Here is a 21,779-nt window from a genome sequence, read left to right on the forward strand (position 1 = left end):
GAGTACATGTGTCTTTTTGAATAGGTGTTTTTATTTTCTTGGGGTAAATGCCCAATAGTGGAATTACTGAATTATTTGGTAATTCTAATTTTAATACTTTGAAGAAACTCCATGCTTTTTTTACAATGGCTCTACCAATTTGCATTCCCACTGATGGTACATGGGGTCCTTTTTCTCTGTGTCTTAGCCAGTACATGTTATTTCTTATATTTTTTTATTTGAGCCATTCTGACAGGTGTGAGGTGATATCACATTGGTTTTGATTTCCATTTCCCTGATTAGTGTTGTTGAACATCTTTTCATGTATCTGTTGGCCATATGTATGTCTTCTTTGAAAAAATGTCTATTCAAGTTTATCCAAGTTTTAATCAGATTATTCAGATTTTTGGTATCAATTTCTGTAAGTTCTTTATATATTTTGGATAATGATAATATATTTTGGATTTATACATTATATGTGGATTTATATATATTATGTATTATATATATGGATTTTTAAATATATCTTTATATTATATATGGGTTTATATAGATTTTTATATATTATATTATATATATGGATTTATATATATTTATACATATGAATTTATACATTTTGGATAATGGAATGCTTATATGGTTTTCTTTCTTTTGTTAATGATGTATCACATTGGTTGACTTGTGACTTTGAATCATTCTTACATCCTGGAATAAAGCCTGCTTTATAGTGGTAAATGATTTTTAATGTAATGTTGGATTTGGTTTACTAATATTTTGTTGAGGATTTTTCCATCTATATTTATCTATATTGACCTATATTGACCTTTGGCTTTAGTTTTTGGGTTTTGGGAGGGGGGGGCTTGGGGGGTTTTTGTTTTGTTTTTGGGTTTTTTGGGTTTTTTAGGGGGGGTTGGGGGGGGGGGGGGGGAAAAAAAAAAAAAAAGGGGGGGGGGGGGGGGGGAAAAAAATTTTTTTTTGGGGGGGGGGGAAAACCCCTTTTTTTAATTTTTTCCCCCCCTTTTTTAAATTTTAAAATTTTTTAAAAAAAACCCAAAAAAAGGGGGGGGGCCCCCCCCCCCCAAAAAAGGGTTAAAAAAAGGGCCCCCTTTTTCCCCCTTTTTTCCCCCCCCAGCCCCCCCTCCCCCCCAGAACCCCCCCCCCTTTTTTTTTCCCCCCCCGGCCCCCAAAAACCGGGGGCCCCCTTTTTTTTTTTGGGGGGGGGGAAAAATTTTCCCCGGGGCCCCCCCTTTCCCCCCCAAAAGGGGAAAACCAAACCAAAAAAAAGGGGGGGGGGCCCCCCCCGGGGGGGGGGAAAAAGGGCTTTTTTTAAGATTTTATTTATTTATTCATGAGAGACACACAGAGAGAAAGGCAGAGAGGGACCCCCCCCACCATACTGGAGTGACTCCAACATGAAGGACCCCCAGAGCTACCATCTGGTTATCTGCCAGTTTTTCCAGCTGCCCTCTACCCGACCCAGCACCCCCTCCCCCTTCCCAGAATTCATGACATCAAAACACCGGTTTTCCCCTTTTCCTTGAGACTCAGGAGGGCCGAAGCAACAGCCTTTTGCTTTTTCTCTCTCCCCTACCAAGGGGTGAAGGAAGGGATCCATCCTATTGTTCAGAGGCACCAGCTCCCTCCCCTAAATCAGGCTGAGAAGGAACCAGCCAGCCAGGAAGCACCTCCATGAAGGAGTCTGATGTGGGACTCGATCCTGGGACTCAGGGATCACGCTCTGGGCCAAAGGTAGGCACTCAACTGCTGAGCCACCCAGGCATCCCAACACATCTTTTTTTGTTGTTTTAATTCTAATACAGTTAACATACAGTATTGTATTAGTTTCAGATGTACAATATAACGACTCAACAATTCTATACACTAGTCCGTGTTTGTCAAGATAAGTGTATTCTTAATCCCCTTCACCTGTTTCACCTACTCACATACACAGCCACCTCCCCTCTGGTAACCCTGTCTTTGTTCTCTATAGTTAAGAGTCTGTTTTGGTGCTTATCTCCTTATTTTTCCTTTTCATTTGTTTTGTTTCTTAAATTCCACATATGAGTGAAATCACATGATATTTCTCTTTCTCTGAGGGACTTAGATCACTTAGCATAATACTCTCTAGATCCATCCATGTTGTTGCAATGGCAAGATTTCATTCTTTTTATGGCTGAGTAATACTCCATTATATAATGTGTACCACATCTTCTTTATCCATTCATCTATAGATGGACAATAGATTGCTTCCTTATCTTGGCTATTGTAAATAATGCTGCAATAAACACAGGAGTACATGTGTCTTTTTGAATAGGTGTTTTTATTTTCTTGGGGTAAATGCCCAATAGTGGAATTACTGAATTATTTGGTAATTCTAATTTTAATACTTTGAAGAAACTCCATGCTTTTTTTACAATGGCTCTACCAATTTGCATTCCCACTGATGGTACATGGGGTCCTTTTTCTCTGTGTCTTAGCCAGTACATGTTATTTCTTATATTTTTTTATTTGAGCCATTCTGACAGGTGTGAGGTGATATCACATTGGTTTTGATTTCCATTTCCCTGATTAGTGTTGTTGAACATCTTTTCATGTATCTGTTGGCCATATGTATGTCTTCTTTGAAAAAATGTCTATTCAAGTTTATCCAAGTTTTAATCAGATTATTCAGATTTTTGGTATCAATTTCTGTAAGTTCTTTATATATTTTGGATAATGATAATATATTTTGGATTTATACATTATATGTGGATTTATATATATTATGTATTATATATATGGATTTTTAAATATATCTTTATATTATATATGGGTTTATATAGATTTTTATATATTATATTATATATATGGATTTATATATATTTATACATATGAATTTATACATTTTGGATAATGGAATGCTTATATGGTTTTCTTTCTTTTGTTAATGATGTATCACATTGGTTGACTTGTGACTTTGAATCATTCTTACATCCTGGAATAAAGCCTGCTTTATAGTGGTAAATGATTTTTTAATGTAATGTTGGATTTGGTTTACTAATATTTTGTTGAGGATTTTTCCATCTATATTTATCTATATTGACCTATATTGACCTTTGGCTTTAGTTTTTGGGTTTTGGGAGGGGGGGCTTGGGGGGTTTTTTGTTTTTTGTTTTTTTGGGTTTTTTGGTTTCTTATAGCATCTTTATCTGGTTTGGGTATCAGGGTAATGCTGGCCCATGAATATGGAAGCTTTCCTTCCTCTTCTGTTTCTTGGAATGGTTTGAGAAGAACAAATATTAACTTTTCTTTAAATGTTTGGTAGAATTCATCTGTGAAGCCATTTGGTCCTGGACTTTTGTTTGTTTGGAGTTTTTTGATTACTGACTCAATTTCATTGCTAGTCATTACTCGGCTCAACTTTTCTAGTTCTGATTCAGTTTTGAAAGGTTATATGTTTCTAGGAATGTATCTATTTCTTCTAGATGTCCAGTTTGTTAGCATATAGTTTTTTCATTATATGCTTTGATAAATCCTTTGTATTTCTGTGATTTGGGTTGTTATTTCCTCTTCCTTCATTTCTGATTTTACTCACAGCTCCTAGTTTCATTCTTCTGGTCTGTTGTTTCTTTAGTCTCTATTTCATTTATTTCTGTTATAATCTTTACCATTTCCTTCCTTCTACTGGCTTTGGGTTTTGTTTGGTCTTATTTTTCTAGCTCCTTTAGATGTAAGGTTCAGTTATGTGAGACTTTTCTTGTTTCTTGAGATTGGCCTGTATTATAATCTTCCCTCTTAGAACAGCTTTAGCTATATCCCAAAGATTTTGGGCTGTTGTGCTTTCATTTTCATTTGTCCTCATGTATTTTTTATTTCCTCTTTGATTTCCTGGTTCACCCATTCACTGTTTAGTAGCATGTTATTTTTCCTCCATGTATTTGTGTTCTTTTTTATTTTTGCTTATGACTGATTTCTAGTTTCATGTTGTTGTGGTCAAAAAAGATACGAGATATGATTTCAGGTTTTTTTTTAATATATTGAGACTTGTTTTTTGGTGTAATGTAATCTATTCTGGAGAATGTTCCATGCATACTTGAAAAGAATGTATATTCTCTGTTTGGGGATGGAATAGTCTTTTTTTTTTTTTTTTAGGATTTTAATTTATTTATTTGAGAGAGCATGAGCGAAGTAGGGAGAGGGAGATAGAAGGAGAGGGAGCTGCAGTCTCCCCACTGAGCAGTAGCTGACACGAGGCTCAATGCCAGAACCCTGAGATCATGACCTGATCCAAAGGCACTTAACTAACTGAGCCACCCAGGCGCCCCACAATGATATGTGTTAGCACACTGATGTGTATCCTTTATTAAAGAAATAAACCTTTCTTTATTTTTACATATATATACAACATCTATAAGTATTTGAGATAAAACTGAATACATTACTTGTTTATTCCCCCCCCCCCCACTTAACAGTACTTAATAGCCATCTATCAGATTTTTAGATATAGAACTGTGGTAGGTAGAATAATTACTCTCCAAAGATGTCTGTGCTCTAATCACTGGAACTTCTCTATATGTTACCTTACATGGCAAAAGGACTTTGCAGGTATGCCCAAGAGAACAGATTTTGAGACAAGGAGATTATCCTGGATTATCTGGGTGGGCTCAGTCTAATTACAAGTCCTAAAAAGTGAAGAACCTTTTCTTGCTGGGTCTGAGAGATGAGAGGGAAGGAGGAGCAAAAATTCCAAGAATGAAAGTGACTTAACCTGTCATTGCTAGCTTTGAAAATGGAGGAAGGAGGTCATAAGCCAAGGAATGCAAGTAGCTTCTAGAAGCTTGAGACAGTCCTCAGCTGACAGCCAGCAAGGAAATGGGTAGTCCTCTGACTACCAGGGACTGAATTCTGCCAACAATCCAAATGAACAAGGAAACATCCTCTCCTAGAGCTTCCGGAAAGGAATTAGTCCTGCCCACATCTCACTATTAGTCCAGTGAAGCCTTTGTCAGACTTCTGACCTACACAACTGTAGAATAATAGATTTGTGTTGTTGAAGCCACTAAATTTGTGATAACTCATTATAGCAGCAATAGAAAACTAATACAAATACTAACTTGTTTTTTATAAAAGCATATTAGACTGTTTTTGTATATACTGTGACTTATCTAGTACTTCTTTTGTTGGACATTTAAGTTGTGTCAAGTTCTTTTTTTTAAAGATTGTATTTATTTATTCATGAGAGACAGAGACATAGGCAGAGGGAGAAGCAGGCTCCTCACAGGGAGCCCGATGTGGGACTCAATGCCAGAACACTGAGGTCATGCCCTGAGCCAAAGACAGACGCTCAACTATTGAGCCACCCAGGCGTCCCTCAAGTTCTTTACTACATGCACAAGGCTATAACAAGCATGACTGTACTTATATTCTTACATTCTAGTAATTGTATTTTTTAGAATAAATTCCCCAAAATGATTGTCGAAGGCTATTTTTCCATAAAAATATTTTGATATAAATTATAGTTACAAATTAAAAAGTCCATGCCAATTTTCTGTTCCAAAAGGTTGTAGCATTTCATAGTCCAGCTTGCATTTATGAGTTTTCATCACTCCTGTTCAGGTAAGCATAGAGAACGCTTTATAAACTAGCACTCCAATCTGACATGGGGGTGGTTTAAAAGTTTAGGTGCAGGACACCTGGGTGGCTCAGTGGTTGAGTGTCTGCCTCCGGCTCAGGGCATGGTCCCGGAGTCCCAGGATCGAGTTCCAGGATTGAGTCCCGCATGGAGCTCCCCACAGGGATCATGCTTCTCCCTCAGCCTATGTCTCTGCCTCTCTGTGTGTGTGTCTCTCATGAAAAAATAAATAAAATCTTTAAAAAAGAAGAAAAAGTTTAGGTGCTTCTGGGCATGCATGTCCTACATTCCAATTATGATGAAAATAATAAGACTATATACTGCTTCCAAAAGAGTATTTCCTAATATGCCTTTTATCATAACATAGACCTTTTAAGATGTTAATCTACATTGTAAGAGTTTGAATAAACTCTGGCAGCTGCTTCCAAAATCTGACAATCTTTGGAAAGCCAAGAATTTTTACTCCATAGCACTTAAATTATTTAATCTAATGTGAGATTCAAAGAAGTAAAGGCAATAAATTCATCTGTCCTTTTGATTCAGTTGGCGAGGAAAATGATATTGTCTCCACTAACCCCAAAAAGAGGTAGAGATGGGTCAAGGGAGAATAATATAATTTGAGCAGCCTTTGCAGAATGATTTAAATAAAAATGTCTGTTGATTTCAGAAAATGTAATCAAAAATCTTTATGGGAAATGACCTTCTTTCTACCTTGCAGGCTTTGATTTTGCCTGTAGAACTCCCTAGATAAAATTTAACTTTAAGCTAAATTTTGTTTATTTGGAAATTTAAATTATCTTAGCATTAAAAATGTGTATTTAAAATATTAAACTTACTCAAGTGAGGCATTAAGAATTTGGAACTAAAATAAATGAGATAATGAGGAAGTGAAAAACATATTTTTTATAATTAACAGCTCATTTTGAGTTAATTATATACAATTACCAAAATCTAATTGCAATTTATTTTCTATTATCTGTGGGAAGAATCACAGGCAAGGGAGCTTACATTGCTGCCTTCCTGCATAAATGCTATAGAATGAAAATAAATAATATGCGAGGCCTTAATGACAAATAAGAGCAAATAGTAGAGCACAGCTGAGCCAAACCATTGGAAGATAATTATCACATGAAAGATGATAATAACCTAAAAAAATCACAAGAACTCTGATTACTTATAGGTTTTCTGGTTTGTTTCTTAGTTAGTTTGATATCTGTTTGTTGTCTTTATAGATGACCTTTATAAATTAACATTAGTTCTATAATCCTACAGATTTCAAAAAATCTGACCATTTTTGAATTTTATATAATACTGAGCAACAAAAATTTTTATTAAATATTTATTATTATTTTTAAAAACTGGCTCACCAAGTACTATAGGAAATATACAGAATCCCCTACCATCAAGTACTCTAATAGTAGAGTAAGGCAAGTATCCCAATATTTATCATCTATTGGATAATATATGAAATACAAAGAAATGAAAAAAGGTTTTTGGAAGTTGTAATATCTGAAATAAGCCCTAAAAGATAGGATAGAATTTGATGGGTTAGAGGTATCTAGGAGTGAGTCCGTGTGTATGTGTGTTTCATGGGGGTGAATCCATGTGGAATCTGAGTAAAGGAAGAAAATCACATAGTATGTGAAGGACACAGCAGGAAGTATTCTTTAGTTTTACCAGAAGTATAAGGGAAAATGAAACTAAAGATTAAAATCATAAATTAGGTTAGGTTATGAATGGGCTTAAATATCAGGGCAAAGGTTTTAGACCTGTGTGATTGGAAGAGTAAAAAAATTAGGAAAAAGAACTGATTTTGTGATAAAGATGATTAATTTTATTTTAAAGGCCATTGAAATGAGGGTCAAGAATACCAGGTTTTAGTCTTTCCAAAAATTAGCCATGTGACTTTAAAGATAATACTATGTTCCTCAGTCTCCTTGCCTGTAAATGAGAGAGTTCAACTAGATTTTTTATTGAGTTTCTTCCATCTCTAACATGATTATCTAATTATTAAACAGGTTTATTTCCAAGCCAAGGTACCTAGTATATATGTAGAAATTTGAATCTAAATCTCCAAGAGAAATTGAAATTAGAGGTTTCAATTTGGGAGTCATCTAGACTGGTGTTGCCAATGGGTGTTAATTTCTGAGAAAACAATGGTATTAACAGATGGGTATTAATTTCTGAGAAAAAATTCAGAGATGAAAACAGTACCTTAGAAAATGGCTAGGTGCGGGAGTCTAAAAAAACAAGAGTGGCAATCTAAAAAGTTGTCAAAGAAGCAGGCTGGTGCTGTGTCATGGAAACAAAAGAGGAAAAGCAGAAATTTGGTTGGGAGAGTATGATTTTGGAGAGAGGAAGGACCTAAAATGTCAATAATCCTGAGAAGTGACTGGTGAAGGAAAAGATTGCAGGAAATGAATAATTGATGGAGCCCAGTCCTAAAAAAGGTAGGAAGATCAATTTTTGTCATTGGTCAACTTCTCACTTATTTGTTACAGGCTTCTCTTTCTCTGCTTGTACCTCTACCCACCCCTTCTTCCTTTTTTCTACACATTGTCCCTATGTAACCTTATCTAGGCACTTGGCTTTAAATATTATCTATATGCTGATGACTCCCAAATTTGTTTCTACAGGACTGACCTTTCCCCATAATCATTACACCACATACATCACATGGATCTTGTCTATACAAGATGTCCATTGAACTCTCTGCTAGACATTTCACACATAACAAAGCTAAAACAGAAATCTTATTTCCCTTTTGTAACCCCCACTCCATACACCCCATCCCAGTCTTCATTTCAATAAATACAGGCTAGCCAGTCAAAACCTGCCCTTCACTTCTCTTCTTTCTTCTCTCTCCCCTTGCAAGCAATCTATAAGCATATTCTTTTATTTCTATTCTACTTCTAAAATGTATGTACTCTTCCCAACCATAATTCAGACCTGGGCTTCTGTAGAGAGTTGTACCCCCATAAAATTCATTTTCCACAGCAGATTGAAAGATCATTCAAAAATAGCAGTCTACCCTGGCCTAAAATTCTTCAAAGACTCCTCAATAATATAGAATGAAATCTGAAATCTTAGATTATTCTGTCTTAGAGTATTCTACATGATCTGGCTTCTGCTTACCCCATTTCATACCACTCTGTTCTCCTTTGGAAACATTTAGTGACTCTTACTTAAAACTTAAACTTCTTACCATGACCATTAGGGGCCTTTTATGTTTTTTTTTCCTTGAATCATGTGTTCCAACTACATTGGCCTTGGTCTTCTTTCAGTTTCTGGTACTTGCTGTATCATACCTATAGCTGTTTTTAGCACTCTTAATCCTGTTATTCCTTGTACTGACTCTTTTAGATGAGAGTTTAAATATTGTCTCCTTGAGAGGATACTGTCCTAATCACCTATGTAAATCATGTGTCTCTCGTTGTTCCCTGCTTCCATATTCCGAAGTCTAATATACCACTTCCCAACTCTAAGCTTCCTGAAGGCAAAGATACAACTGTCTTGTTATATATATGTCATAACATATCTTCTAAATGTTATAAAGATTATATATTCGGCATATAGTATGTGCTCGTAAGATATTGGTACAGTGGAGGTTTTAAAACCTCAATCTTAGTAAAGAACGAAGTGAGCTAATTTACTAAGAAAGGTGGCAGTATGGACAGTATTTGGGAGGAGGAAAGATATTTGGAATAATCTCAGGGGAAGGTATGATAAGTCCTAAAAAGGGATGATTAAGAAGTGTTATATCCATATTATAAAAATTCCTTCAAATTAATAAGGTAAACTATCCTAAGAAGCAACTCTCAGAAGAGTAAACCCAAACAGCCAACACATATATAAAACTTCACAACTAATCTTGGGAAAATAAAATTTTAAAGCAATGAAAACAGATGAAAGACCAAATGTGATACAAGAATCCATCAAAATCCTAGAAGAGAACACAGGCAGCAAGCTCTTTGACCTTGACTGCAACAACTTCCGGCTAGACATGTCTCCAAAGGTAAGGGGAACAAAGGCAAAAATGAGCTATTGTGACTTCATCAAGATAAAAACTTTTGCACAACAAAGGAAACAATGTACAAAACCAAACACAAGCTACAGAATGAGAGAAGATATTTGCAAATGACATATCAGATAAAGGGTTAATATCCAAAATCTATAAAGAACTTATCAAATTCAACATCCAAAGAACAAATAATCCAGTTAAGAAATGGGCAGAAGACGTGAACAGACATTTCTCTAAGGAAGACATGAATACATGGCCAGTAGACACATGAAAAATGCTTAACATCATTGGCATCAGGGAGACACCAATCAAAACCTCAGTAACATACCACCCCACACCAGTCAGAATGGCTAAAATTAACAAGTCAGGAAATGACAAATGTTGGCGAGGATATGGAGAAAGGGGAACCCTCTTACACTGCTGGTGGGAATGCAAGCTGGTGCAACCACACTGCTGTTGGGAATGCAAGCTGGTGCAACCACTCTGGAAGACAGTATAGAGGTTCCTCAAGAAGTTGAAAATTGAAGCTATCCTATGACCCAGCAATTGCACTACTAAGTATTTATCCCAAAAATACAAATATAGTGGTCCAAAGAGGCACCTGCACACCCAGCAATGTCCACAATAGCCAAACTATGGAAAGAGCCCACATACCATTGACAGATGAATGGATAAAGAACTGATATATGGATATATTCCATTATATTTTAGATAGATAGATAGATAGATAGATAGATAGATAGATAGAATGGAATATTACTCAGCCATCCAAAAAAATGAAATCTTGCCATTTGCAATGAGGTAAAGAGAACTAGAAAGTATTACACTAAGCAAAATAAGTCAATCAGAGAAAGACAATTATAAGATTTCACTCATGTGGAATTTAAGAAACAAAACAGAGGAACATAGAGGAAGGGAGGGAAAAATAAAATAAGACAAAATCAAAGAGGGAAACAAACCATAAGAGACTCTTAATCATAGGAGACAAACTCAGAGTTGCTGGAGGGGAAGAGAGTAGGGGGTAGAGTAACTGGGTGATGGGCATTAAGGAAGACACATGGTGTAATGAGCATTGGGTATTATATATAATTGATGAATCACTGAACTCTACTTCTGAAATTTTTTGTGTGTGTGTACACACTTAGTTTTATTGTAACAAAGCAACTTGTACACTTTTAACGTTTAAAACTGAGCATCTTTCCTTTCCAGTGAAACAAAAAGAAAATTTAAAAATAAACAGGAACAAAATTACAATAGAGAATGTCAATTCCAAATAAGATCCTACAGGTTCTGCTGATTCTCCCATCGAGTGGCAGGACTCAAGTCATCATTAGGAGAGTTTTATTTTAAAAGTGTCATCTTAAACTGCAAGGATGTCCGTTAAACATCGCAATTAAACATGCCAAAGGAGAAGCCATGTTGTCAAAATGCCCACTTAACCCACCCAAACATCTCAAACCCACCCTTTGCTGACCTTCTATAACCCCATTTTTTAAGTTGTTTTTTCTTTTTTTAAACAAGAGAAAGTAGACAGGTACATGTTGGTAAATGCTAACTGTCCATATTCACATAGAGACACAGTGTAATCTCTGAGCCCAATATACAGAGAAAGGAGGAAAAAAGCTAGAATTCTATGCACTACTACACAGGGGCCTAGCACCCTCCAGCTTCCAGCAGAGCTAAGGGAGCAGAAGGTTTTTCTTTTTTCCCACAGAGCACGGTAGTGTTGATTCCATAAAGTTTTTGTTGAGACAGGAAGGAATAAAAATGAATTTGGAACAGAAAGGGGTAGAGATTCTTTTCCCGCTGTATTCTGCTCAAAGTATTTCCCCAAAAAATAAGTTGAGAACAATGGTATAAAGGGAGAGAAAAGAGACTTCAAAAAACAGGGCGAATGAGCACAAGAGGGGGAGGGAGGGAGACGCAACTTGCTCCCAGGGACTGGAGAAAATTAAAAAAGGAAGGTTGGAATCCGTCAGTGTTCCATTAGTCATCTTCTCCTTCATTCTCCTCTCCTTCCTCCCCCTCATCATCATCTTCATCTTCTTCACCTTCATCTTCATCTCCTTCTTCATCAATATCTTCCAATCCTTCTTCTTCTTCATCATCATCTTCTTCTCCTTCTCCTTCTTCATCATCCATATCAGGAACCAAGTAGTACTGTAATGGATTTGGCCAAATATCATCTTTGATGACCTCTCCTAACTCATCTGCACCTGCATCAGAATGGTCAGTAAACCAGGTGAAGAGGCTCTCTGGTTCCTCGTGCTGTCTCTTTCTGCTGGCTTTATTCTGTGTTTGACTTGAACATTTCGTCAAATCCTTTCCAGATTTCCATTTTTTGATTTCAGTGGACTTTGACGATGGATCACCACTCTCATTCAGATGAAATTCTTTGGAGAGAACTTTATTTTCGAAGTAAGGGTTTTCATCAAAATAAAAATCTATTCTGTAACCTGATTTAATATCTTCAAATTCTATCACTTTGACTCTTGTCAAATAATGCAGCGCCTCTTCATCCTCCTCCCCAAGCAGTGCAGACACTTGTGGATGGTTGACAAATGTTGTTACCCAAAAATTGGGGATTTTGGCGATCAATTCCGACCTCTTCTGAAAAAATGGTTGGCGGAGTTTGTTATATTTCTGTTCTACTTTCAAAATCTCCTCACTGGCTTGTTCATTAAGTCTGTCTATTTCATTTTGTACTTCATCAATATGTTCAATTGCTTCTTGCTGTTCTTTTTCTCCCTTCGGCAAGTGCTGAGAGGTCAACGTCTCCTCCGGCTTGGGGGCCGGAGGCAGCCTTGGTTTCTTCGTTTGAGGTGCGAGTGAGGACTGGCGCTTAGGGGCCATGCTGTGAGGAAACTTCACGAAAGTGGGAGAGGGGCACATCAGGAAGAAATAATAATACAACATGACTGATTAACATGCATGGGGATCTCTGCTGTCTATCTTAGACATGCTAGAAATCATCTATAAAATTGTAAAATTGGGCTCAAAGACATCCCATTATAAAGCATAACTAAAGTAAAATGAGAAAAAAAAGGTTTGCTTTTAATTGAATGTCACATAGCTTCAGTAATAGAGAAATTTTCAGGGATTGGATAGTGATCTTCCTATCATTTCTCAAATCTTTTGAGCCATAAAAAAAAAGAAAAAGAAAACCTGTTTCCTTTTACTTTCTTCTAGTTTCACATTTCATTCTTTTAATCATTTACCTTTTTGATAAATACAAAAATCATCACTTAAACATAGAATTACCATATGACCCAGCAATTCCACTCCTCGGTAACATTCATCTACACAAAGACTTCTATGTGAAGGCTCACAGGAGTATTATTCGTAACAGCCAAAAAGTGGAAATAACCCAAATGTCTAGCAACTGATGAATGGATAAACAAAATATCATATATCCATACAATGGAATATTTGACAATGTAAAGGAACAAAGTACTAATACATTCTACAATGTGGATGAACTTAGAAAACAAGCTAACTGAAAAAAGGCCTCATGAAGGATTGTGAATTATATCTTCCATTTATATGAAATGTCCAGAAATGGCAAGTCTATAGTTAAAGGATATAAATTCCTGATCACCTAGTGCAGGGAGTGGAGAATAAGGAGCACCTGCAAATGAGCATTGAGCTTTCTTTTGGAGATGTTAGAATTATTATAAAATTAGTTTGTGGTGTACAACTTTAAACTTGCTGAGAATTACTGTAATTGGGTAAATTTATAGTATATAAATTTATCTCACTATAACTTTAAATTTTTTTCCTCTATTTTTAATATTGTTCCATATTGAAAATAAATAGAACTAAGAACAAAAGAAATGTTACAAAGCTTTGCATGCTCTCAGACCATTCCAGCCTTCTTCCTCAAGATTTTTCTGCCCACATACCCCTTCCTCAAGTTGGTAATTGCTTTTTTAAACTTAATTCTCCCAGATGACATCCTATTCTATATTCATGATAGATATAATACTAAGAAAAGTAGTAGCAAATACTCAAATCCTATTTATGAGACTTATGTCCTGGTGAATGATAATTTGATTTTTAAAAGCTGTATAAAACCAACAATTTTAAAAAGATAAATTGGTGATAAATATAATTTATGAAATCAACTTTTCTGTTTTCTTCATTTTAAGCAATAAAGGAGATGGCAGGACTTCACCAGTCTGGTGCCTCTTCTGTCCATGCCTGAGCTTGATCTTGTATAGTTTTCAGGAGCAAAGTTTCTTCTTACATTCCATACTGCAGCAACTTCCTTCTCTACCCTTGCCACAAACACTGTTTTCTTTTTTTAAAGATTTTATGTATGTATGTATATATGTATGTATGTATATGTATGTATGTGTGTGTGTATGTATGTATTTCAGAGAGAGAGGGCAGTGGGAGGACCAGAGGGAGAGGGACAAGCAGACTCCAAGCTGAGCATGGAGCCTGACACAGCGCTCGATACCATGGTCCTGAGATCATGACCTAAGCCGAAGTCCAGAGTCAGACACTCAACTAACACCCCCACAAACACTGGTTTTTAAATGATGACGAATAGACTAAAACATAAGGCTACTTAAGGTTTTCTCAAGCTATTGTCTACACATGCTCTGTTACTTTGCATATTGATGGCACTTAAATAGGAAAAGACAAGCCACTGTCCCCTTTTATGTGATATGGCATATCCTTAGAATTACCTTCTTCATGTAAAAATCTACATGTTCTGACTCTGGATAATTTTTTAATTATATTTGTCATCTTAGTATGTAGTGGGTTAGTGGGATAAATATTTTCTAAGATGGCAATTCATAGATTTTTCAGGCTATTAGATTATTTGGCTACATCATTTTCCTAGGGTCTGATTTATATGTATATGGAACGGGGGATAGAGAGCATCATCTACAGAAATTAGAGTAATTGGCTAAAGAATACTGCTGCTACCACTGGTTAAATACAAGGAACTGGATAATAAATTGTGTAATCAGTTACATTTTATATGCTTTACAGAAATAGAATTGTGGTGGTTTTTAGCCTTCACTTTAACAAACACACAAATCTTTGTAAAAGTAATTTTCTTCCCAGACAACATTAGTGGGATTGGGGAATTGGAAGTTTCATTGCCACTTGAGTCAGCTTACTTTGATAACCTCATTCCCAGATTTATTTGGAATAAGAGCAGTTTGATTTCTATTTAGACAGTGACTACCTATCCTGTTTCCAATCTGAAACATAAGGTTTTTTGTACCAATTTGGAATAAGGGTGGCACCTTACATAGTGAACATTGCTTCCCAGGAGATAGAGAAAAACAATAGTCTCTGAGGTTCAGCTGGTTAAAAAGTATCATTTATTTGTTAACATCTGTTTTACAAGCCCCAATAAATAGAGACCAATCTAAGGCCTACAACTGCAGATTTAGGTGTCATATCAAATCTTTGGTAGTATCCAAAGGACTGTTTCTGGACCTCATTGATATGTCCAAGTCTTGATTCCTTTTTTCTTTCTGCAAGCATGTAAGATTTTTATTTGAAAGGAATTTGTAAACATTTCTATATACATTTATACAACTAAAGTATTTGTACATACAATTATTTTGCAGGGGCAAGAAGGAGTAAGACAAAATGGATGCTAGCCAAAAACATTTTCCAAAAATGCCATATTGTCATAAGATTTTTATATGCCTATAAAAGGGTGGAGGCAGCAAAGTTAGGTCAGTTTTTTATTTTTGTTTTCAGAAGTCCTAAAAGTTATCTCTGAAAGGATATGCAATTTTTCGTTGCCATAAACAATTTTTATTTTTAATTAGCAATAGCTTCAAATGCCTTTTCTGACTTCCCTGGATATAGTTTAAAAATTGATTTTTTGGTTTCAAGACAATGGAATACACAAAGGATAATCACAAAAAAACACAAAGGTTTTATTTTATTTTATTTTATTTTATTTTTTTTTTAACACAAAGGTTTTAAAAAGAAGTTCATTCTTTTATTTGTAGAAGTATGTATGTAGGGACTTCCTGGGTAGATAGAGTAACTAGAGCTTTGTTTGAAGTTAAGATGAAAAGAAACAATGACTGTGTTTCTGAGCATACGTTTTGATCATAAAGTGTCTGAGGATATGGTTGTGATCTTGATTAGCCCATGGTTTGTTACAGGTAGTTGCCTGTCTCAGAAGGACTGGCTATTACATATGAAACAGTGCTAATTTTTGATAATCCTACAGAGAAAATTTCATATTAAACTCAACTCATTTGTTTTTCACATTGCTCCTGTGGTGAAGAGGATTGATTTCTGTGTTGCTTTTGCTATTTGGCATTTTCTCCTTTGGTAAACAGTGTGTGCCAGCTTTAATCGTTTAACCTTGAATCTGAGCCCTGGGCTATTTGTTGGAAAGAGAATCTTTCTTTGTTATATCATGTGACATGGTGAAGGACTGCATTAGTTAGGGTCAACCAGAGAATAGAATCAGTAGGAGATATGTATTATGAGATGTATTGCAAGGAATAGGCTTATGCTAAGCAAGTGTGAAGTCCATAAGGCAGGCTGTCAGGAAGATCAGGTTGAAACTCTTAGGTACAGGCAGAAGCTGCTGTCCACAGAGGGATTTCTTCTTTTTCAGGGTAGCCTCAGCTCTGCCTCTAAGACTTTTCAAGAAATTGAATCAGGCCCATCCAAATTCCCTAAGATATTATGGATTTTAAGCAATCTGTGAAATACCTTCACAGCAATCCCTGGATTAGTGTTTGATTGGTTAACTGGGTAATGTAGCCTGGCCAGGTTGACACATTAAAAAAGACCATCAAAGGACACCTGGGTGGCTCAGTGGTTGAGCATCTGCCTTCAGCCCAGAGCTGATCCCAGGGTCCTAGGATGGAGTCCCACATCAGGCTCCCTGCATGGAGCCTGTTCTCCCTCTGCCTTGTCTCTGCCTCCCTGTGTGTATCTCTCATGAATAAATAAATAAAATCTTAAAAAAAAAAAAAAAAGACCATCACAGTGCACCTGGCGTCAGCTTGGCACCTATACATGTCTCCTTAAACCATACTTAATCTCCAAATAAAGATAAGAGAGGCATACTTCCATCTAACGTGATAGTTATCTCACAAAGAGCTGAAAACATACGAACCCATCCCCAAAGGAGGATGTGAAGTCTTTGGGTGATGATCATTGTTCTTGATATCCTATAGTTTTAATGCTGTGATGTAACATAAATTATTATAAATGCATCTTATGTTAGATAATAAAGGATGAGAGGAAAGAAAACAAATTTAGTTAATATACATATACAAACATACTCTAACAAAGTAAGGAAGAAATATTAGTCTTCATCTCTGCACCTGACTACATGGCTATACCTGGTATTTATAACTACTTTTTTTCTGGTACCTACTCCGTATTCCTTTTGCCGTCAGGAAACATTTCAGCTGGTCATGGATCTTTGTCCAGTAAGGTGACCCAAGACTTCATTTCTGAGAGGGCCGGCCTTTAGCATCATGACTGAAATGTATTGTCGAGCTTCCCATTGACTTTAATCAGAGGACACAATACTAAGAGATACCCTAAGGGATTTCTTACATTCCTGACACCCTCTTCCTTATCTCCATTGCATAGTAGCAACCCATTTCCCTCTCAGATCAATAACCCTAGTATATATAGTTACCTTCTTATTTGGTTGTTGATTCAGAACCATAAAGAGCCCAAAGTAACAACATGGCATGTAAACTTCCAGTTCAATGGAATCACTGTTATATCTCCTGGTAGAAAGATTCCTCCTTTGGAATGACTCCTAAGCCAACAAATTCTAAGATCCTGGAGAATGGAAGCAAAAATTTGCTAATAGGTCACTCAGGGAAATAATGAGTAGAGCCAATCCCATCTCCAACCTTTCTTTTTTGGATTTATGAAGCCTAGCTATGGAGAAATAGTACCATATATTGGGCACTGATTCAGAGTGGATTTAGAGCATCCTGGAGGACCTTTCCTGAACCCTACAAGGTATTCCTTCCTAGCTGGCACTACTGCTGAGCTTTTAAAGGTTATTTCACACACACAAAAAAAAAATAAAAAATAAAAAATAAAAAAATAAAGGCTATTTTGCTGTACTATCAATGATTGCAGATATGAATGGATTCCATTAGTATGGTCCTATTGCAGTACTTCATAGCAAGTAAGTTCCTTGATCAGAGGCAATGCTGTGTAAAATATCATGGCAGTGGGTAAGGCATTCTGTAGGTCCATGGGTAGAAGCATTATGCACACAGAAGGAAAATCCATATACAGAGTAAATTTCTATTCCAGGAAGATACATGACAGCTACTAATACCATCACAGCTACTAATAGCAGATACCTACAGTCTGTCAATTGAAAAAATAATATATGGCTAGAATGAATACTATGGTAGTAGCTTAGAGTTGGAGACATTAGTATATATTCATGTTTTTCTATTGTCTTATTCTGCTCAGGCTACCATAACCAAATGTCAAAAACTAGAAGGCTAAACAAGAGAAATTTATTTTCTCACAGTTCTGAAGCCTGGAAGTGTAAAATCAGAGTGCCAGCATATTCAGCTTATTTTGAAGGCTCTGTTGGCTTGTAGAGGGCCACCTTCCCACTGGGTCCTTACATGGTAGAGACAGAGAACCAGCAAGCTCTCTGGTGTCTCCTAAGTAGACTATTCCCAACATTACGGCCTCACTTTCATGACTCATCTAAACATAATTACCTCCTAAAGGCCCCATCTCCAAATATGTTACCATCACAATTGGGAGTTAGAGCTTTAACATATGAATAGGGTTCATAATACAGTCCATAGAATGTTTGTGTATGTGTATACACTGATGAATGTATACAAAAATAAATAAATAAATATATATATATATATATGTTAGTATACATAATATGTATCCCTTAGCTATGTCTGCTGAAAGGGCCAAGGAACAGTGATCCCCAGTGGCAATAAGCCAGCATGCAGCACACAGATCGTAGTTTCTAAATACCATTCTCCAATAAAAGAAACCAGGACTCCTGAGAGAAATGGCTAATTAGACAGATGACACAAAAGAAAACGAGAGATGAGCCTGGATCCAGAAAGCAAGGAAGTGCTCAAAAATCAAAAGAATAAAGGCATATGAAAGGGACAAAGAAGTGAACCCAAAAGAGCTTCCAATGGCCAAAGCTACAACAATTTGGGCAACAAAACAAATAGTGTAATCCATTATAACCTGAAGTATAAAATAAGTACAAATGAGTCCAAACTGATATAAATAAATGATTGAATAAATAAACAAATAGAAGAAAAGAGAAAAATCTTCCTTCAGAAAAATTCCAAGTAAATGTTTCTCCCTCCGGGAGGTAGACCTTAGCATCCACTCCACTTGAGTGTGAGCTAGACTTAGTAACTCACATCCAAGGAATAGGATATGGAAAAGGAAAATCCTGCTCTTTAGTGGAGAAATATGGTGAGCAGTACGTTAATCAATCAACCAAGTTTAACACTGCCAATGATTATCATGTTGCTATCATATGATGTGATAAGGAGGGAACTTTACCACCACAGTATTCTTCCCAAACGCTATGATACTGTACTGGGGAATCATGGGGAAATGAACATTGTACAAAACACCTAACCAGTCTTCAAACTGGTCAGGTATAATCATGAAAGAAAAAAGACTGAGCAACTGTCACAGACATGAGGAAACTAAGAAGACATAGTGACTAAATGCAGTGTGATACCCTGGAACATATCCTGGTATAACAAAAACAAAAGCATACGTATAAAAACAGATGAAATCTTGGGCAGCCCAGGTGGCTCAGTGGTTTAGCACCTGCCTTCAGCAGGGCCTGATCCTGGAGACCCCAAATCAAGTCCCACGTTGGGCTCCCTGCATGGAGCCTGCTTCTCCCTCTGCCTGTGTCTCTGCCTCTCTCTCTCTCTCTCTCTGTTTCTCATGAATAAATAAATATTAAAAAAAAAAACAGATGAAATCGTAGTAGTCTAGAGTTTAATTAATAGTAATTAATGTGTTGTTAGTTTTGACAAATATATCATGCTGTTGTAAAATGTTAACTTTAGGAGAAGCTTGGTGAAGGGTTTGGGGAAGGTCTCTGTAATATGTTTGCAACTTTCCTGGAAATCTAAAATTATCCCAAAATAAAAATTTTGTTTTTCAAAAACAGGAAAGTATAAAGGTAGAGTACTATGCAAATGAATCAGAGAAAGCATAATTTTTTAAAATAATACTGTGATTTTACAGTGTACTAATCAAAATCCACTTAGTGTGATCTAACAGTAGTTGTACTACTTTAGCAATAAAATGGGATTAAAAACAGAATTTAGTTGCACTGAATCCCAGTGACACTTACCAAAATGCCCTCCACAAGCATAGTAATGGCAGGTGTTTTGGTTTTTATTTGCTTGTTTCTTTCCTTATAAAATGATGCACAGGTTTGTTTCAGGTAGTTGAAGGTGTTCCGTGTGGTATTCTCAATTTTCCATGTGAAGCAAGAGGTTAGATGATCTACTTAAGTGTGATAGAGGTGGTGAGGAAGGTACAGGGCTGTATGAGGGTGGAAATGAAGGTCTGAAGAGTAAAAGAGGCTTGAAAATACTGCTATGAAGAGCTTAAGAGTGGTAAAGAGAGCTGACCAGGAAAACCCAAAAGATGTTTGGTGGCACTGCATGTTCAACTGATTTTAGAAATATAAAATTCAGCTTAGGATTGTTTTTACTTTACTATAGGGTTAAAGCTATATGAATTAAGTAAAAAATGTACTTTGAATTTTGATTTTGGATCTTTTTCCAGGCTAGTGATATACCCTACAATCTTCATGATACTGGGCAAGGGCAGCAAGCTACAGCTCCCAGTCAACCATGCAATCAGGAGGATAATAACTGATACACTTAACAATCATTTTGTGTCCATACAACTATTCTGTTTTTGACTTTCAGTACAGTAATCAATAAATTACATGAGATATTCAAGACTTTATTATAGAATAGGATCTGTGTTAGATAATTTGGCCCTACTCTAGGCTACTGTAATATTCTAGGCTAAGCTGTGGTAAGGTGTACTAAATGCATTTTTGACTTATGATAGTTTCAACTTATGATGGGTTTATCAAGACATAACCCCATCATTAGTTGAGGAAGATCTGTATTGAGTTTATACTGCCTTTTTTGAAAAGTAAAGTCTCTTAGGACGTCGAAGTGGTCATATATAGCAGGAAAACATACACAAGTATAGAATTTTATAATCCAGGACCATTACAAGGCAGTGTAGTACAATGATTTCATATCTCTAGCTCTGCCACTTACTAGTTGTATGAACTTCGGTAAATTATTTAACCTTGCAAAGCTTTGGTTTCCCCAGTCTTTCCTAAGAAAACATGGAGTGGTTGTCAAACTTAAGAAAGAAAGCATTCTCACCTGTTATTACTATATGTAGAGCATTTGGATAAAATCAGAGAGAAAGGAAAACTGGAAATCTTATTCCACTCTTAAAAATTCTTGACTGCTTTTTGTTAGCACTTCATATCCTAAAAGGAGATGAAGGCAACCAGTAGAGTTGTCATGTTCAGCCTAGTTCATGACAGATGAAAAATCTGTCGTAATTAAATGCATAAACAAAATTTAAGATAAGGCAGAGAAAGAAGTATGATTTTCTGATCTGAGACCCAAAAAGGTAAGAGTCCAAAGAGCTAGGAAACTACCAAAAGTATAATTCTGATTGTATGAACATAACTGAAGAATTAAGGAAAGATTTTTTTTAATTGTGGTACAGAAATAGGAAGATAACAGTTCAGGATAGGTATAAGATAATTTCAAAGGACAGTCTATCAAATACACTAAGTTCTAATAAGTTTAAAATTTTAAAATATGCCATACATGACTAAAGTAGCTTGTCTAATTTTTTTTGAAGGATTAAGGGCAAACCAAGGGTAGGTTTACTGTTTAGAACCTGTGTTATATTAACACATGGCAAAGAGAATGAAACACTGCCCATTTCTTCCTTCCAACATAAATTATCTTTGGTCTAGATAGAGTGGAACAACCATTGGTACAAGAAAACTGAAGCAGAAGATAGGTGGATTTTATTTAAAATATACATATATACGCATGTATGTATAGATAGATAGATAACCTCAATTCTTCTAGCTTACTTTATTCACATCTCAGG

The 21,779-nt window shown here is 36.1% G+C and overlaps 2 protein-coding genes across 16 annotated transcripts in view; one reads left to right on the forward strand and one right to left on the reverse strand.

Moving 5' to 3' along the window:
- KIAA1328 (KIAA1328 ortholog) overlaps positions 1-21,779 on the forward strand; it is a 350,207-nt gene that overhangs the window by 228,982 nt on the left and 99,446 nt on the right. The gene's annotated exons all lie outside the window — the stretch shown is intronic.
- LOC121484425 (protein SET-like) lies at positions 10,751-12,479 on the reverse strand. The gene has a single exon (XM_041743672.1). It carries the CDS (start codon positions 12,462-12,464, stop codon positions 11,598-11,600), a length of 867 nt encoding a protein of 288 aa, XP_041599606.1. The 5' UTR covers positions 12,465-12,479; the 3' UTR covers positions 10,751-11,597.

The sequence above is a fragment of the Vulpes lagopus genome, chromosome 1, assembly GCF_018345385.1.
Source record: "Vulpes lagopus strain Blue_001 chromosome 1, ASM1834538v1, whole genome shotgun sequence".
NCBI classification, from domain to species: domain Eukaryota; kingdom Metazoa; phylum Chordata; class Mammalia; order Carnivora; family Canidae; genus Vulpes; species Vulpes lagopus.

Bases quoted from the DNA above. Each gene is read 5' to 3' on its own strand.
- LOC121484425 (XM_041743672.1), bottom strand. From the start codon at position 12,464: ATGGCCCCTAAGCGCCAGTCCTCACTCGCACCTCAAACGAAGAAACCA.